Source organism: Macaca mulatta, chromosome 11 (genome assembly GCF_049350105.2).
Source record: "Macaca mulatta isolate MMU2019108-1 chromosome 11, T2T-MMU8v2.0, whole genome shotgun sequence".
NCBI classification, from domain to species: Eukaryota; Metazoa; Chordata; class Mammalia; order Primates; family Cercopithecidae; genus Macaca; species Macaca mulatta.
Window position 1 is genome coordinate 7,559,505 of NC_133416.1, and position 19,325 is coordinate 7,578,829.

General features: G+C 53.1%; 2 protein-coding genes across 29 annotated transcripts in view; both read right to left on the bottom strand.

Annotated features, from left to right (window-relative positions):
• The window catches only part of CHD4 (chromodomain helicase DNA binding protein 4), a 38,577-nt gene extending 37,400 nt beyond the window's left edge, over nucleotides 1-1,177 (bottom strand). For 23 of the 28 annotated variants that reach the window (XM_077953369.1, XM_077953368.1, XM_077953366.1 and 20 more), the window contains exons 1-2: nucleotides 1,099-1,177; nucleotides 74-251 (exon numbers count right to left, since the gene is read on the bottom strand). In XM_077953369.1, coding sequence (XP_077809495.1) covers nucleotides 74-173 — 100 coding nt within the window. In that variant the 5' untranslated portion in view covers nucleotides 174-251; nucleotides 1,099-1,177. Of the gene's footprint in view, nucleotides 1-73; nucleotides 252-368; nucleotides 729-1,098 lie in introns of those variants that run through there. The other 5 variants (XM_077953355.1, XM_077953354.1, XM_077953350.1 and 2 more) reach the window with 3 other exon arrangements.
• A 12,683-nt stretch (nucleotides 1,178-13,860) lies between these two features.
• On the bottom strand, nucleotides 13,861-15,132 carry LOC144329387 (lysophosphatidic acid receptor 5). The gene has a single exon (XM_077953430.1). It carries the CDS (start codon nucleotides 15,130-15,132, stop codon nucleotides 14,014-14,016), a length of 1,119 nt encoding a protein of 372 aa, XP_077809556.1. The 3' UTR covers nucleotides 13,861-14,013.
• Between the last annotated feature and the right edge of the window lie 4,193 nt (nucleotides 15,133-19,325).

The window sequence follows — 19,325 nt, forward strand, 5'->3', positions numbered from 1 at the left end:
CCTCACCAGAGCAGTCACTCGGGAGAGCCCCAGATGCCTCCTTCCCGCCCTGGGCCCTTGGGGAAGATGTTACCTGGGTGGGGTGGGGGCAGGCTGTTGTTCAAAAGTGCATCCATATCCTCCTCCTCACTGCCCGCCGAGCAGGGGGACGGGGAGCCCAGGCCCGACGCCATCCCCTTCCGCTCCCGGCCAGGGAATTGGCCCAGCTGCTCCTGCCGGCGGCCTGGGGCCCTCTACACTGGCCCGAGTCACTGTGCGGGGGAGGGGGGAGAAACAGAGAACAGTCAGTGACGCGCACTGTCCCCCTCCCCCACACCCACCCGCTCTTTCCGCCCCCCACCCCAGCCACCCTAGCAGGGCACCCGAACCGCTCAGGCTGAACTTAGTTCCACACTCCTTGGGGGCAGCCCGGAAGCCGGCTCCCCGGCAGGCGCCCCCACGGAGCGAGGGAGCGACGCCTCCGAGGGCAGGCTGGTGCAAGCGCGGGGAGGGGAGACGCCGGGCTGGACCGAGCGGGGTGTGACGGGGGAGGGGGTCCGAGTGGCAGCGGCACGGGGGGGCCAGGGGAGGCGGCAGGCGGCGAAACGCTCTGGGACACAAGGTCACTTGGGGGTGGGGGGGCGCCTCCCTGCGCCCGGGGAGGGGCCAGTCCCCAGACAGGGCAGCTCTCCAAAGGCTGTCCTCTGGGACAACTCAGGTTCTCCTCAAGAGCTGCGGGGACGAGGGGGCGTGGAGGCTCGGGCGCTGCGGGGGGCCGGAGGCAGGGACGCGGGGGGCTAAAGCGTCCCACCGGGAAGGGGGCCGGGCCACGTGTCCCGGGGGGGCAAGTGATCAAAGGGCGAGGGGGTGGGCGCCGGGCATTGTGGGAGACCAAGCCGGAGGCGGGGGTCGCGGGGAGCAAGACTCCGGCAGGGTTAGGGCGGGTGCTAGGGAGGAGGCCGGGCGCCCTGCAGGCCAGGAAAGGAAGGGTCGGCTCCTCTGGGCAAGGGGCGGTCCGCGGGTCCGGAGACGCCTAAGGAAGGGGCGGCTGACGGGATGACCCTCGGGGCTGGTCGGGCCGTGAGGGGCGTCTCTTTGGGAACCCCGCGCTATCCTCACCCCGGAGCCGCCGCAGGTCGCGCTGGGTCCGGCTCAGTGTCACTCCCGCTCCAGCTCCTCCTCGCCGCGGCCGAAGGGGGGAAAATGGCTCCGGCTCCGGCGTCGCCTCTTAAAGGGCCTGAAACACCGGCCGGGAAATCCCACCGCACAGGCCCCGCCCCCCCACGGACAGCCCATAATAACCTCAACCAACTCCAACCCCCCCTTCCACTACCGCCACCCTCCTCCCCAGGTCTCCCGGGCAACCCCCGCCCCCTCGTCTCTCAGGCAACCACTGGCCACGCCCCCTTCGAGCGCGCGCGCGCGCGTCACCTGGGCAACCGCCCACCTCCTGGCCATCCCATAATACACACGGACACCCCCCCCCCAAAACACACACACACACACACACACAACACACACACACACCCTGCCCCCCCACATTTCATACACATATGCCAGGGGCTGCTGACATCTCATAATATTGCAGACCTTTTGCAACTAACCCTCTTAGACATCCCATAATAGCCATCCTTTGCCAACTTCTTCACTCTTGGCCCTAATGTTAACATCCCATAATAATTCACCCCTCCCTCCCCATGGCCATCCCATAATAAGCACCCCTCCCAGCACTTATGCCTCATATCCCATAATACTCAGCCCCATCCCCCACAGACATCCCATAATAACCATCCTTCATCCACCCCCAGTTTGACATCCCATAATAGTCTGAAACTCACCCCCCCCATACTACAACAACGGACACTCGGCCTCCTCCCACACACATCCCATAATAATCAGTCTCCCACTTTCTATACTGACATCCCGTAATAACTAACCCCCTAGGGCTGCCCTCAGTCCCTGCAGGCTAGGGTCTAGAGGCTCACGTCACCCCCACCCTTCCCTCTTCTAGCTCCACAGCCTATAGTAAGTACCCCTCCTCTATCAAAAAGATAACCCGTAATGATCAACAGCCCTACTGTCGCCCCACAGATGGACATCTAATCTCTTTTCCTCTGACACTGGAAAGCTATCCCATAATAATTTTACTCTCCTACCCACATCCTGACATCCCATAATAATTGCAAGGAGCCCGTGGTCAACCAAATATACCGTAATACTCCCAACACAACCCAGTGTCACATCCCATAATGCTTCATCTCCACTCCACCACCCCTATACCCTTTGAGCCAGGCATCCCATAATATTCATATTCTTCCCACCCCCATCTCCAGGCGCTGTCAGTCTATTCTAACACCCAAAGCAGGGAGGGCCAGGCAGGCTACCCACGCTTCCCTGTCCCCGCCCCCACTTGCACACACCTTAATCCCTTTCTGGGCCAAAGCAGTATCCTGGCAAAAAGCCTCCTCATGTCTGGGACCCCAGCTTCCCTCATACCATCATTTCCAGACACTTGGGGGCTAGAAGCCCACCTAGGGCCCCACCTAGTCCCACCAAAATCCAGGTATTTTCCAGATGCTTACCTCCAGCTCCTAAGTTTTGAGGAACACCAACCAACCAAAATACCAAGCTGACAGATGAAACATTTACATGAAGTCTAATTCACCCTACAACATCCCATAATAATTACCAACTCCCATCCAAAGACTATCTCTCAACATTCTAGCAATCCTCTCCCTCACCACACCCCCAGGTCAGGGACTTTTCACCAACACCCGCAGGCCACTCCGGCGAATGGACATGGCATCATGATGTGAACTCAGGATCCTTCTCTATACACACCGAGAGTAGAGGCCTGCCCTCCCCCTACTCACCACTGCTCATGTTCATTCAACCTATGTTGACAGAGTACCTAGCAAGGCGGAGCTGCGCACCATGGAGAAACAAGGAAGACCAGGGGGCCTCGCTTCAAAAAGCATAAGCAACCAAGCAAACTATGATACACGACAGACAGAATGGTGCCAAGGGAGAACTGCTGAGCACTATTTCCCAATTTCCTGTTACAGCAAATAAAATCCCCCTGGTCCCAAGAGAGAACATATCCCAGTAAGATTTATCGTGGTCCTTCCAGAGGCTGGAAGATGATACTTAAAGGATTTATGGATATAGACCATAGTCAACATGATCTCCTATCTGTTCCCTACTTACTAGGGGATTTTTATTGGAAAGCAAGTTCATCCATCCAGTGTTCCTAATACTGAAATCCTATAATATGTTCATGTCCTTCCTTCTTAAGAGACTCCACAGGCCGGGCGCGGTGGCTCAAGCCTGTAATCCCAGCACTTTGGGAGTCCGAGATGGGCGGATCACAAGGTCAGGAGATCGAGACCATCCTGGGTAACACAGTGAAACCCCGTCTCTACTAAAAATACAAAAACTTAGCCGGGCGAGGTGGCAGGCGCCTGTAGTCCCAGCTACTCGGGAGGCTGAGGCAGGAGAATGGCGTGAACCCGGGAGGCGGAGCTTGCAGTGAGCTGAGATCCGGCCACTGCACTCCAGCCTGGGTGACAGAGCGAGACTCCGTCTCAAAAAAAAAAAAAAAAAAAAAAGAGACTCCACAATATGCCAGCATTGTTTCTCCCATTCTTGAACACCAAATCCTCCTTATCCTCGATGTCCCATATTTTTCAGGCACTTTCCCATTTTATATCCTGAAGTCTCATAATACCTCCAATGGCCTCCATCCTCATCTTGTTGGGGCCCCATTCTCCACCTCAAAAAAAAAAATCTTTTAGTTGTGTAATGTTCCCCATCTTCCCGCCTGTATAGAAGTCAATATTCCAGCGGGGCACGGTGGCTCATGCCTGTAATTCCAGCACTTTGGGAGGCCAAGGCAGGTGGATCACAAGGTCAGAAGTTCAAGACCAACCTGGCCAAATTGGTGAAACCCCATCTCTACTAAACATGCAAAAGCCTGATGTGGTGGCACACGCCTGTAATCGTAGCTACTCAAGGGCTGAAGCAGGAGGATTGCTTGAACCCAGGAGGTGGAGGTTGCAGGAAGCTGAGATTGCACCATTGCACTACAGCCTGGGCAACAGGCGAGACTGTCTCAGAAAAAAAAAAAAAAAAGAGTCAACATTCCAGGAGGCCTACATTGAATTATGCCCCAAGGTAGCCCTCCAGCATATACCATCCCCTTCCCTTATTATGCCTACCCTCCAGCCACCCTATGGACGCAACCCTAGAAGTTGAAAAAACCCAATTTTGTTTTGTTTTGTTTTGAGAGACAGGGTCTCAGTGGCGCAATCACAGCTCACTGCAGCCTCAACCTCCTGGACTCAAGTAATCCTCCCACCTCAGCCTCCTACCTGTAGTTGGAACCACAGGCACACACCACCACACCCAGCTAAATTTTAAATTTATTGTAGAGACGGGGTTTCACTGTGAACTCCTGGACTCCAGTGATCTTCCTGCCTCAGGAAAGAGCCCAATCTGAAAACCCTTTGGCCCTCAGAAAACCTGAGCCCATCAGCCTGTCACTTTTCCCTCTTCCTGAAGCCCAGGGATTCAGGCCTGAGTGAAAACCAATGTCCCAGCACCACTGCCTTGCTGCCCTGACCCCCAGGCCAAGGATAATGTCTCCCTCTGCTCATTTGCCTTTTTTGCATGGGTTCAAGACCTATGGAAGTGGGACGAGTTGAAAAGAAACTGGAACTTGCTTGTAGAAAGGGCCCTTCCTAACCAGTAGTGAGTGGGATGAACCTCATGCCATCTCTGCATTACCCTTCTCATCTCATTTCCCTAGAGGAACGCCTGGCCAGATGGCTTTCCCCTTCTCTAGGATCCAAGGGACTGGAGAACTGGCACAAAGAAACAAGTTCAGGGAAGGCAAGAGCTTGCCTCAGGGAATTACAATCCCTCTGGTCCTGAGCAGAACACCAGAGACGCAGACAGGTCTTCCACCAGCTCCTGGCTGACTCTGTAAACCCACTAGCATTCCACATTTAACTCTCATCTTAGGACTGGAGTTTTCGGCATCAAAGACATCAGGTCCTGTCAAAAGCTCCCTCTGTCACCTTTGAAGTAGGTGTTTTCTTTTTCCAACCTTCCCTTCAGCTCCTTGGCCCACCCTCTTACTGTACTCATTGTGGCAAGCGGGCCATTCTCCTCCGTTCTGCAAGTCTTCCAGTTTCCCTCATTAAATGCTCTTGACATCAAGACTGGGCCCCATTTACTTACCCAAGCCCTCTCCCATACTTATCCTGAGTACTAAGAATGAAACTTGTGTTCCACAACGGGCAGTGAGGAGGCAGCTCTTTTCAGATATCATGATGTGGGGACACCTCCTTTCAGGGAAGTTTCTCCTTCCTACAGAGGGCTGCCAGATGCCTCTTGTGCCCTCTTCTACCCTCATTTCTCCAGGGGATTCAGCCTGTCTCTGGGCCTCAAATTCCCCTCTGCAGTATCTCCATCTGCCCATACCCATACGCTCATTTCCACAGTCATCTGTCCATATAAACCAGTAAGAGAGTGTTTAACTGGGTAGTCACAGCCTCCTGCCCGTGACTAAAAATATCCACATTTTATTTATCCATATATCCTTTGTCCACTATCACCCTGTGTCCCTATTCCTGTAGGTTCTACCCACTTCTTCCTTTGCTGCTCTGTTCCCCACCTCTCCCTGACACCACAACAAGGAGAAAGTTAAAATCCCTTCCTCTCTTCTTGAGTTCCAGAAAGGGCTCGGAGGTGTGTGCTGGTGTGTTGCTTTGTGGTCCTTATGCTTCTACGCTTCCCCTCCCTCCTCTAGCCCCATGCTACCCTCCCAGATAAATTATAAATAAACCACTAGCATGATTGGCCCAGGGAGACTAAGGGTGGGATAATCTCCTAATTAACGCACCCAGGAGGGCAGCCTCTCTAGCCAGTTACCTTAGAGTTCTGTTTTCATCCCATGGTACAGAAGAACCTAGAATAACACTCAGAGTGGGTCGTTCACAGAGTTTTTCGGATTTGCTCTATAACTCCTCTCCTTACACCTCTGTTTTGCGTGAACCTGAAAAACTCTGTTTATAAGAGGTCCAAGGGGCCACAGTGTTCTCCTGCTCTGTCAGAAGAGGGGATTTTGGGAGACAACAGAGGGAAGAAAAGCCACAGTGACAGTACACTCCAAAGGCTAGACAGGATGCAGATCACGTGGGGCTTGGGGGTGACATGCCAGGTGTTTGTATCTCAGGAGGCAACCTAGCCTCTCTGTTCTTTGGGTGTGACTGCAAGGTAGCAAAGCGCCCCATGCACAACCCCCCAACCTGAGCTATGGTCCCCGGGCTCAAACCCAGGAAGACAAAGATGGAAGGAAGATGGGTACTATTGCTATCTAGGAGTACTACTCCCTTTGGTATGCCACCCGGCCAGAACCTCTCAGTTCTCACTTGCAGCGCAGCACTGCAGGCGACGGACTCACAGGGTAACCCTGTATCGCACAAGCTGTTCAACGGACCCAGGTGTCCAGGGTTCAGATTTGGCTCGCTGGAGCCTGCCTCAGGGGCCCCTTCAAACAGCTGTCACCAAAGAAACCTCTCCAGCCAGTTACTCCTGCCAGGCCTCAGGTCCGACTCCAGGGCTCACCCTGCCCTCCCCAGCTCCTTCCCTCCCTCTTCCTTCCCTCCCCCTCCCCACCCCTCCCTAGAGCTTCACCTCTCCTGGACAGCCCCACCCAGCTGTGCAGGGCACATCCCATAATAATCCTCCTCGCTAGCCTTACCCCCCCCAAAAAAAGAGAGGCGGCCATCCCATAATAGCCACCCACAAGAGACATTCCGCGGTGACCGCCCCCTCCCTGCAGAGCTGCTGGGAGCAGCCATCCCATAATAGCTGGCCGCCTGTTTTACTGGTTACGGCTGTGGAGGGAGCTGGAGAGGAAATGGAGGGGAGGGGGGAGGGGAGAAGGATCCAGGGCCCCCACTTTGTGGGATGCAGGGAGAAGGGGAAGGAGGGTGGTATAAGGGGCTAGGGTGCAGAGGAGGCCGTTGTGCAGGTGGGAGGTGTGATCCACTGACCACCACCACGCTGCTTTAGGGCTTTCTCCCCATTCGCCAGGGGCTACTTTTCCCCTCAGCACCCCGGAGGTGTCTGCTAGTTAGGGGAGATGCCTGGGATGGGTTGAGGTGCCCAAACTCTGTGTGTGTAGGGAGATGGGTTTCAGGTGTTCCCCTTGGGGCGTTTGAGAGAGGAGGGTGACCTTAGAAAGGATGGTAGGCGAGTAAGGGTTGAGGAGGTGGGGGGGGCTAGAGAAGAGCTCCTCAGGCCCTCCCCATTCTGCACCACCATCCCATAATAATCCCCCCAGCCCCACTCCCCCTCCCACACACGACATCCCATAATATCTTCTGGAGAAGCAGTCCCCGCAGTAGGTACAAAGAGCTATCCCATAATAAGCTCCCCCACCCCCACTCACTACCCCCCCAACTTGGCCCCCCCTCAGTCACATGCAGCCGGTGCCATCCCCCGCTGCTCCCCCCTCTGGCCACCGAAGGCCTTGCCAGCCCATAATACTCTTGCCTCTGGTCGCAGGAGGCCTCCAGCCCATAATACTCCCTTCCACCACCACCCCCCCCTTCCCGCCCCGCACCCCTTCCTCCCGCCTCCAGTTGGAGCCGGGCCTCACCAGCCCATAATATTCCCCAGTCTCCTAAGGCTGTTCCAGCCCATAATACTCTCCCTGTCTCCTAAGGCCTCTCCATCCCATAATACTGCCAGACGCCTGACCTGTGGGCCAAACCCCAGCCCGTTCCACACATCGAGGCTGTGTCAGCGCCGCCGGCCTCCTTCCCTGTCCCTCCTCCCTCCCTGGTCGCGCTTTCCCTCCCAGGCTTTCTCCCGCCCTCCTGCCCTGGGCCCCTCTCCCAGCCCCACCCCGTGCCTGCCTGGGCCCTCGCTTCCCCTCCAGCCTCCTCCCTTGCCCTTTCTCCATTGCTTGGTTCTCCAGCCAGCTTACCCCTGTCTTGCACTTTTCCACCTCCTCCTTGGTCTATGGGATGGACATGGGCCTAGTGGGGAGAGAGTGCCCCCAGAGGGCAACAGGCCAGTCGCTGCCCCTAAAGACTGCCTGCTTGACCTAGCACCGTGGAAACCTGCCCAGCCTGCCTTGTTCACCTCCCGTGGTCCTAGTTCTGATGGCTGGCAGAGCTCTGTCTGGGTGAGGATTCACCTGGAGCCCTTCACGTCTTCTGGAAACACTCGCGTTGGGCATTACTGGCAGTTTATCAATGGCCTTGCCTCCCCATGCTCATGTTGGAAAGAAGGCGTTCCCACTTATGGGGCCTCTAGAGTACCTTTCAAAGGTGGGCTCCTTGACCCTCACAATAACCCAGTAAGTGGATATTATGAGCCCCATTTCACAGAGAAATGGGAGAAAACAGAGGCTCAGAGAGGTCAAGAAATTTGTTGAAGCCACATTGCCAAGAAGTGAGAGAGTTGAAATTCATGCCCAGATTTGTTTGATTCCAAAGTTCTGGAGCCTTTGGGATTCCCCAAACCCTGAGTGAGAAAGTTCACCTTCCAGTACTTTCCATGCTCCTCCGGCAAGGACATGGTGAGAACTACCTCAGCTTGTCCAGGGCCTTCCTGTGTGAGATTAACCTTCCCTTCCCCATTTCTTCCATGGGACCCCAGATGGCAGCCTCGAGGGAATTCCATCCTCAAGATGGTTGAGGACCAAGAAGGAAGAATCTCTGCTCTCCTTTGGTATCCCTTACCTCTGCCCTGGCGCTCCTAAATTTCTTTTAATATTAATGATTGTGGCCAGGTGTGGTAGCTCACACCTGTAATCCCAGCACTTTAGGAGGCAGAGGCAGGAGGATCACATGAGGCCAGGAGTTCAAAACCAGCCTGGCCAACATGGTGAAACCCCGTCTCTACTAAAAGTACGAAAATTAGCTGGGCATGGTGGTGCATGCCTGTAATCCCAGCTACTCAGGAGGCTAAGGCAGGAGAATCACTTGAACTTGGGAGGTGGAGGTTGCAGTGAGCCAAGATAGCACCACTGCACTCCAGCATGGATGACAGAGCAAGACCTTGTCTCAAAAAATAAAATAAAATAAAATTAATGGTTGTTACTCTTCCCAGCTACTCTCACCACGTGGAGGGACCATCCTACAGAGGAGACAGACTTTGAGGAAGGGCGAACCAAAGAATGGTCCCTGCTCAGTGTAGACAATCAGGAGTGCTGCCTTGGAGATGTAGGGTACATCACAAGCTGGGGGAGGGGAGTCATGGCCAACTGCATGAAGTCTTAAGGCATCTTGCTTGTGTGTGGGCCCTCGATGGGGTGTATTTTAGGGTCCAACACAATTGGAACCTTGAGTGAGCCAGCTCTCAACCCCCCCAACCCCTGCAGCCACATGGTGTTCAATAAACAGGGAGCTGAGACAAACAGAGAGTGAAGGGGTGGGTGTGCTGTAGGGCAAGTGGATTAGGTGCATGGAGGAAGAACTGGGAAGAGGAAGGCCAAGATGATGCAGCAGATTCAAGGCAAGCCAGGCAGTTGAAAGAGGTGGCTACATGAGGAAGGGAGGAGAAGGAAGGAAACCCGGGTGATCTGTAACAGGAAAGAAAGTCCCAGGAAGGAGAGGTGTACTGCAAAAAGCAGGAGTTTGGGAGCCAGATACAGATCCAGCCACTTCCTAGTTGTGTGACCTTAAGACCTCAGATTCTCCAGGGTGTTTCTTCTGTAAAAGGGATGAACATCGTCTCTAACTCAGACTATATTATTTAATACAATAAAGAAGATAATGCATCTTAAACACTAACTTGAAATCTTGGCATACAGAAGAGTATTTTTTAAACCTGCTAAAAGTCCAGGCGCAGTGGCTCACGCCTGTAATCCCAGCACTTTGGGAGACCAAGGTGGGTGGATCACCTGAGATCAGGAGTTCAAGACCAGCCTGGTCAACATGGTGAAACCCTGACTCTACTAAAAATACAAAAATTAGCCAGGCACGGTGGCGGGCGCTTGTAATCCCAGCCACTTAGGAGGCTGAGGCACGAGAATAGCTGGAACCTGGGAGGCGGAGGTTGCAGTGAACCAAGACCATGCCACTGCACTCCAGTCTGGGCAACAAGAGTGAAACTCCATTTCAAAAACAACAACAACAACAACAACAACAAAAATTGCTAATGCTCATTCCCTTCCATCTAAGATTTTCCCCTTCTCTGTCTTTGGATTTTCCTAGACCTTGAATGGAGCAGCTCCAGGACAGGGGGTGAGGGTTCTGGACTTCATACTGCTCTCTTAGTCTTGGGAACCCTATGAAAATAGCCTAATCTATTCTTGCCTCTCTCTTCTCTTGATGGAAAGCCTTTGGATATCTGAATGGGGGAAAATAGTCCACCAGGGCTTTGACACCAGAGATTTCACATCAGAGACAACGTATTGCCATCTAGCTCTTCCACAGGCCATGGTCACACTTGTCCTCAGCTATTTTTTTTGTTTTGTTTTTTCAGACGGAGTTTTGCTCTTGTTGCCAAGGCTGGAGTGCAATGGCACAATCTCGGCTCACTGCAACCTCCGCCTCCCAGGTTCCAGGCTATTCTCCTGCTTCAGCCTCCCTAGTAGCTGGGATTACAGGCATGTGCCACCATGCCCGACTAATTTTGTATTTTTAGTAGAGACGGGGTTTCTCCATGTTGGTCAGGCTGGTCTTGAACTCCCGACCTCAGGTGATCCGCCCGCCTTGGCCTCCCAAAGTGCTGGGATTACAGGCATGAGCCACCGCACCTGGCCGCCCTCAGCTGTTGTAATGGCTCCCTGACAAGTCTGTCTTTTCCTTAGACTCTCCCCACCAATCATTTTCCTCCAGCTTATTCCACACAGTTTGTCAGTGTGAGCAAAACCTCACTCAGGAGCCTCCGTGGGCTTCCCATTGCCCACTAAACCAACTGCCAATACCTTACGCTGCATTCTTGTGTTTTCTGCCTGGCATTATAGTTTTTGTTTACTTGTTCTATGGTTCCCACTAGATTGTAAACTACTTCACAACAAGATCTGACTGTTCATTCATTCAACAAATATTTATTGAGCACTTTCTCTGTGCCAGGCACTGTTTTAGATGCTGGGGATCATCAGAGAATCGAAGAAAAATCCACGCCCCCATGGAACTTACATTCTACCTAGGATATAGGACGGGGTGGTGGAGATGATAAACTATAAAAATTAGAATAAATAAATTATATGGTATGTTGGAAAGTGATACATGCCGTGAGTTGTAATTACTTTGGAACTCACATACCTGCCTATAAAAGTACTCAAGTAATCTTTAAAAATTGTGTTTGGGCCGGGCGCGGTGGCTCAAGCCTGTAATCCCAGCACTTTGGGAGGCCGAGACGGGCGGATCACGAGGTCAGGAGATCGAGACCATCCTGGCTAACATGGTGAAACCCCGTCTCTACTAAAAAATACAAAAAAAACTAGCCGGGCGAGGTGGCGGGCGCCTGTAGTCCCAGCTACTCGGGAGGCTGAGGCAGGAGAATGGCGTAAACCCGGGAGGCGGAGCTTGCAGTGAGCTGAGATCCGGCCACTGCACTCCAGCCTGGGAGACAGAGCGAAACTCCGCCTCAAAAAAAAAAAAAAAAAAAAAAATTGTGTTTGATTCTGTTTGAATAGGGCAAAGTGCTAAGATTTTGGACTACGAGGTTTTGTGCTGCCGGTGCTCTCAGGACAGGAAGGGCACAGATCTTGAACCCTGAAGATGAAGAGAGATGGAGCAGGTGCTAATCAATAGGCCTCTTCCACAGTGGCTGGAGGTAAGTGCCGGGCTCCAGACTCCAGTCTCCCATCCAGATGGAGAAAGGCCCAGATTTCATGGCTATCCCTGACGAATCTGGGTCAGTTCTCTCATTTGGCCACCAGGGGTCATTTTACCCCTGTAAATCACCTTCTGGAGCACTTGGCATAAAGGCACACACAAAAGGCTACCCTGGACTAAAACACACAGACACAAATGGAGAACCCTGACACACACACACACTCTCTCTCTCGCTCTCTCTCTCACACACACACAGTGCACGCACACACATATAAAGATACAGTATTGAGACATAGGGTCAGAAATGCTGTAGGATGCACACAGAGCAACAACTCCCTCAGTAATGTCAGGGTCTGAAGATGTCCGCAAGTGCCAACTCTGCAGCCCCTCCGAGCCCCCAACTTGGGTAAAGAGGGAAGGAATAGCCGGGCTCGGTGGTTCATGCCTGTAATCCCAGCACTTTGGGAGGCGGGCAGATTCACCTGAGGTCGGGAGCTCGAGACCAGTCTGGCCAACATAGTGAAACCCCATCACTACTAAAAATACAAAAAATTAGCTGGGTTTGGTGGTGTGCACCTGTAATCCCAGTTACTTGGGAGGCTGAGGCAGGAGAATTGCATGAACCCAAGAGGCGAAGGTTGCAGTGAACCGAGATCACACCATTGCACTCCAGCCCAGGCCACAGTGTTAGACCCCATCTCAAAAAAAAAAAAAAAGGAAGGAATAGTAGATGGCCCATTTCCCTTGCTTCCAGCGTGCTGAGAATGGACAGCCTATTCCTGTCCTTCCATCTCACTCTTAACTTCCCCATAAACTCTTCTTTCCTGGCTATGGCACAGTTCTCTTAGTTCCCTTTTTCCTCCCCCAGAGAAGCCCCATTCCCTCCCCCTCAGCATATGACTAGTTCCACCCCGTCTCCATCCCTGCCCCAGGGCTGCTGCTCTGATATGCCCAGGGTAGTGTTCCATTGTATGTACTACTCCTAGGGCCGCAGGAAAACCCCAAGACATGAAGACTATCAGAATTGATTAATTTATTTAGCACTGCCCTCTCCCCACAATAATAGAAAGCACTGTACATAATGCCCTGGGAAGAAGTTAGACATGAACTCTAATACTTCAGGACAAGTGTGGTTCTCAAAGTGTGATCCAGGGACCAACCCTTTGAGGGAGTCCACGAGGTCAAACTATTTTCATAATACTGCTACACAGATATTATTTGTCCCTTTCACTCTCATTCTCTCACAAGTATACTGTAGAGTTTTCCAGAGGTTTCATGAAGTGTGTGTGGTGACATTATTGCTCTCGTGGCTAACAGAATGTGTGCATGTGTATTTATTTTTAAAATGTATTTGCTTTAATGTCTAGTATGGTAAGTAACAAAAGATAAGCAAAGCTGTTTGAGATCCTCAGTTTCCAAGAGTGGCATCTGAGACCAAAAAGTTTGAGAACCAATGCTTTAGTAGAAAGAATTTTCTCCTTACTCTGGACAAAGCAGAGAGAGAGAGAGAGAATATTAAGGATCTAAAACGGAGGAGGCCTGGAAAAGGGGGAGTGATGGAAGAAAGGATAACCTAAAAAGGGTTTGGACTTGGATTTTGGCGAGAAGGAAACTCTAAGCCAGTTTTGCCTTGCCCCAACTATCCTATGCTGGGTGCAGGTCTAAATTGTCACAAGTCACTGTGCGAGAAAGAACCTAGTTCTGTCTACATGGAACTCTTGTATTAGGTCTCAATGGTGAGCAGGGGAAGCCTAGGCCGAAATGAAAGTGGGTGGCATCCATGACAGAAGTCAGCAGATGAACAGGCATCTCAGTAGCATGGTCCACCAAACCTGGGGCTCTTCAGCTCTCAGGCCCCTGTGGCGGTTTAAATCCAGAATGCTCATTTTCTGTTCCATCTAACCAGCTTTTAGCAGTTTAATTCCCCGCCCACCCAAAGGCATTTCGTCCCCTTCTGCCCTCTGCACGGGTGGGCTCTCTGCATCACTTCCCACCACTGGAGACGGGGGTCCTCTGCGTGCTCACAGTTTAAAGAAGCCATTTCCAGCATCAATGCCTTCCTCGGCCCCCGGCTTCCACACTTTGTACTCTTCTGCGTTGCTAAGCTGGAGTTGCCACCCAAAGACCCAAGTGCCCAGCCCACCTTCTTGTGTGCACACCCTGCAAGCCTCCCAGAACGAGAGGCGTTGGGAGTCGGGCACGGACGGCGCTGTGGCATGGTGTGCCTTCAGAGGGCGGAATCCTGGGGACTCTGTGTGAAGGAAGACAGAGGGTAGGAGTTGGAGGGTCGAAGCAGCCCCTGACTGGCGGCATCCGGCCTGGTGGCGTCCGTGGTGACGGTGGACCTTTCGGATTGCGCGAGCGCCGCCTGCGTCCCGTTGGTGGCCAAGGTCCTGACCCGGTGCGGAGTGCCCAGGCCGCGCAGGGTGTTGCGGAAGCCCTCGGCGCTGAAGTAGTACACCAGCGGGTCCAGCACGCAGTTGGCGCCGGCCAGCAGCACCATCACCATCAGTACCCCGCGCACGCGATCGCGGGCAGGCACGCTGGCCGCCACCAGCTTGCTTCGCTGCAGCCCGTAGACCGCCAGCGTGGCGTTGTAGGGCACGAAGCACAGCAGGAAGATGACGAGGTTGGCCAGCAGGAGGCGCACCGTCTTCAGCCGCCGCTGGCTCCGCGTGGCGTCGGGGCGCCCCAGCGTCCAGAAGACTCGGCCGGACGAGTAGACCACCGCCGCCAGAGGCAGCAGGAAGCCCAGAGCCTCGGCCAGCACCACGAGGGGCAGCAGCCTGCCCTTCCACAGCTCGTCGCTGAAACTCTCGAAGCATAGGCGCACCTCGAGGTCCCGGTAGCGGCAGCGCGAGGGCCTGTGCACGCGGGCGGCGGGCACGGCAAACACCAGGATGAACGCCCACACGCCCAGGCAGAGCAGCCGCGCCACGCGGGGCCGTCGCAGGTGGCGCAGTCGCAGCGGGTGCACAATGGCAGCGTAGCGGTCCACGTTGATGAGCATCAGGAAGATGCAACTGCCGTACATGTTCATCTGGAAGATGGCGCCCGCCGTCTGGCACAGGAGGTCGGGGAAGGGCCAGTGGTGCAGTGCGTAGTAGGAGAGACGAAGGGGCAGCGAGAGGGAGAAGAGCAGGTCGCTGGCCGCTAGGTTACACATGTACACGCTCACCACCGAGTGCACGCGCAGCGCGCGCAGAAAGACCCAGAGGGCCAGCGCGTTGAGTGGGAGCCCGGCAGCCAGCACCAAGCTGTAGACCACCAAGTGCAGGCGGTGGGTAGGTCGGTAGTCAGGACACGGGAGAACAGAACTGTTGGTTGAGGAGCTGTTGGCCAACATTGTGCCAAAGTGGGAATGGGAGCTAGGCTGGGGATGCCATGGGGCACACCAGAGTCATGGCATGGCCTTCACCTCCGGGGCTGGGGCCTGGAGGCTGTACAGACATGGTCCCGAAACAAGCAGAGGGAGGGTATGGGAATGTGGGCTATGGCTGCAGGGACAGATGGCTGCCAAGGGTTGGGTGCGTTTGGTCACATTTTCGTCAGCAGCAGAGACCTGAAATAGGAAGGCAAGCCAGAAGTTACACAGAGACAGGGCTACACTGGCAGGCCTTCTGAATCTTTTCTCAGCCTCAAGTCTGCCATTGGGCCAGAATAGGTTCCTACAGCAGGACTATATAGTACAGTGTTGAACGCCCAGTCTTGAAGGCAGGGACTCGGATGCCTAGGTTTAACTCTTGGTTTTGCTAACTTACCTAGTTGTGTGACTTCAGAAAAATTAATCTGGGCTGGGTGCAGTGGCCTACACCTGTAATCCTGGCACTTTGGGAGGCCAAGGCAGATCAATCGCTTGAACCTAGGGGTTGGGGACCAGCCTGGGCAACATGGCAAAACCCCGTCTCTACAAAAAAAAATACAGGGCCAGGTGCAGTGGCTCACACCTGTAATCCCAGCACTTTGGGAGGCCGAGGCGGGTGGATCACCTGAGGTCAGGAGTTTGAGACCAACCTGTCCAATATGGTGAAACCCCCATCTCTACTAAAAGTACCAAAATGATTCCTGGGTGTGGTGGTGCTCACCTGTAATCCCAGCTACTCGGGAGGCTGAGATAGGAGAATCGCTTGAAACTGGGAGGCAGAGGTTGCAGTGAGCTGAGACTGTGCCGTTGTACTCCAGCCTGGACAACAGAAGTGAAGCTCTGTCTCAAAAAATAAAAATAGCCGCGCTTGGTGGCTCACATCTGTAATTCCAGCACTTTGGGAGGCAGAGGCAGGTGTACCACCTGAGGTCAGGAGTTCGAGACCAGCCTGGCCAACATGGTGAAACCCTATCTCTACTAAAAAAATACGAAAAATTAGTCTGTTGTAGTGGCGGGCACCTGTAGTCCCAGCTACTCAGGAGACTGAGACAGAAGAATTGCTTGAACCCGAGGGGTGGAGGTTGCAGTGAGCCAAGATCGTGCCATTGCACTCCAGCCTGGGCAACAAGAGCGAAACTCCGTCTCAAAAATAAATAAATAAAATTAAAAATAAAATAAATAAAAAATAAAAATAAGGCTGGGCGCAGTGGCTCATACCTGTAATCCCAGCACTTTGGGAGGCTGAGGTGGGCGGATCACCTGAGGTCAAGAGTTCGAGACCATCCTGGCCAATATGGCAAAATCCTGTCTCTACTAAAAAACACAAAAATTAGCCGGGTGTGGTGGCAGGCGCCTGTAATCCCTGCTACTTGGGAGGCTGAGGCAGGGAGAATCACTTGAACCCAGAAGGCGGAGGTTGCAGTGAGCCGAGATCACACCATTGCACTCTAGCCTGGGTGACAAAGCAAGACTGTCTCAAAAAAAATAAAATAAAAAATATTAAAAAATTAAAAAATTAGCCGGGCACGGTGGCACATGTCCATAGTCCCAGCTACTTGTGAGGCTGAAGTGAGAGAATCACTTGACTCCAGGGAGGTGGAGGATGCAGTGCAGTGAGCGTCAAGTACACCATTGCACGCCGGCGTAGTAGCTCACGCCTGTAATCCAGTACTTTGGGAGACTGAGGCGGGCAGATCACCTGAGGTCAGGAGTTCAAGATTAGCCTGGCCAACACGGCAAAACGCTGTCTATATTAAAAATACAAAAATTAGCCAGATGAGGTGGCATGTGCCTGTAGTCCCAGCTACTCAGGAGACTGAGGCAGGAGAATCACTTGAACCCAGGAGGTGGAGGCTGCAGTGAGCTGACATTGTACCACTGCCCTCGAACCTGGGTGACAAAATGAGACTCTATCTCAAAAAAAAAAGAAGAGGCCGGGCGCGGTGGCTCACGCCTGTAATCCCAGCACTTTGGAAGGCCGAGGCGGGCGGATCACAAGGTCAGGAGATCGAGACCATGGTGAAACCCCGTCTCTACTAAAAATAGAAAAAAATTAGCAGGGCGCAGTGGCGGGCGCCTGTAGTCCCAGCTACTCGGGAGGCTGAGGCCAGAGAATGGCGTGAACCCGGGAGGCGGAGCTTGCAGTGAGCCGAGATTGCGCCACTGCTCTCCAGCCTGGGTGACAGAGCGAGACTCCGTCTAAAATAAAAATAAAAAAAAAAAAGAAGAAAGGGGGCCGCACGGTAGCTTATGCCTGTGATCTCAGCACTTTGGGAGACTGATGTGGGTGGATTACTTGAGGCCAGGAGTTCAAGACCAACCTGGCCAATATGACAAAATCTTGCCTCTACTAAAAATACGAAGATTAGCCAGGTGTGGTGGCGTGCACTTGTAATCCCAGCTACTCGGGAGGCTAAGGCATGAGAATTGCTTGAATCTGGGAGGCAGAGGTTGCAGTGAGCCAAGATCACGCCACTGCACTCCAGCCTGGATGACAGAGCGAGACTCTGTCTCAAAAAATGAGAGAGAGAGACAGCAAATTCATGAGGTTGTTTGGCGATTAAGATGATGTGTGCAAAATGCTTAGGTTGCTGTTACTATCTCAAGATCTCTTCCTTCCTTCTTTCCTTGCTTACTGAGCTCATAGAAGGTTCCAGGCATGTTCACAGCAGGGAACAAAACAAAAAGTCTGTGCCCCACCTCCTTTACATTCCATTGGAGGGAGACAGATAATAAGCACAAATCAATAGGTCGTTTTATGGAACACCTCCTAGGACCAGGTGCTAGGCTAGCTCCTCATTATCCAAAGAATAAAGGTCAAACTCCTGAGTATACGGGAGGCTGAGGCAGGAGAATTAGTTGAACCCAGGAGGCGGAGGTTGCAGTAAGCCAAGATCACGCCACTGTACTCCAGCGTGGGTGACAGAGTGAGACTCCATCTCAAACAAGCAAACAAGCAAACAAAACTCCCAAATACAGAACAAAATCCCAGCCTTACTCATCACATCCATCATTGCGCCTATGTGGGCTGGATTTGTGGTCAAAGCAAACTGGGTTCAGCTTAATGGTTTGACTTCTCGGTTTCTTCATCTGTAAAATGGGCATAATAACATAACAGTGCCCTCATAGGCTGATGGCATGCTCGTCTTCACCAGAGCCACATGTGAATAAATTTGACAGCACAGTCTCGCTAGGCAGGGGAAGGCCCTGTGGGTTGAGTTTTGCCAAGTGCTCCCCCAGCAGGTCTAATCCCAGATGAAGCTCTGTGGTAGTAGGGAGAGGGTGGTTTGGTAGTGAGTGATCAAAGGGAACCCTAAGCCCAGAGAGCACAGAGGTGAGGTGAGGAAGGGTACTACTGGTGCTGACGAGGCTGCCAGAGGGGAGAATGCAGCAGCTGCAGTCCTCAGGCAAAAACTGACAGACAAAGGATGTGGTCAAGAGATGGAAGAGACAGAGGAAAGGACATAGTCTGAGGGATGCCACCTTCCTCAACGCCATAACGCCATGGAAGCCACCCCTCCACTTCAACCCCACGTACCATCTATTTTGTGTATGTGTGGTAAAATATACATAACTTAAAATTGGTAAAATTTCTGGCCGGGCGCGGTGGCTCAAGCCTGTAATCCCAGCACTTTGGGAGGCCGAGACGGGCGGATCACGAGGTCAGGAGATCGAGACCATCCTGGCTAACACGGTGAAACCCCGTCTCTACTAAAAAAATACAAAAAACTAGCCGGGCGAGGTGGCGGGCGCCTGTAGTCCCAGCTACTTGGGAGGCTGAGGCAGGAGAATGGCGTGAACCTGGGAGGCGGAGCTTGCAGTGAGCTGAGATCCGGCCACTGCACTCCAGCCTGGGCGGCAGAGCGAGACTCCGTCTCAAAAAAAAAAAAAAAAAAAAAAAAAAATTGGTAAAATTTTTTGTGTGCATGCTCCGTCACCCAGGCTGGAGTGCAATGGCACGATGTCAGCTCACTGCAATCTCTGCCTCCCAGGTTCAAGCAATTATCCTGCCTCTGCCTCCCGAGTAGCTGGGATTACAGGCATGTGCCACAATGCCCAGCTAAATTTTTTTGTATTTTTAGTAGAGATGGGGTTTCACCATGTTGACCAGGCTGGTCTCTTAACTCCTGACCTCAGGTAATCTGCCCACCTCTGCCTCCCAAAGTGGGAGGATT

Bases quoted from the DNA above. Each gene is read 5' to 3' on its own strand.
- LOC144329387 (XM_077953430.1), bottom strand. From the start codon at position 15,132: ATGTTGGCCAACAGCTCCTCAACCAACAGTTCTGTTCTCCCGTGTCCT.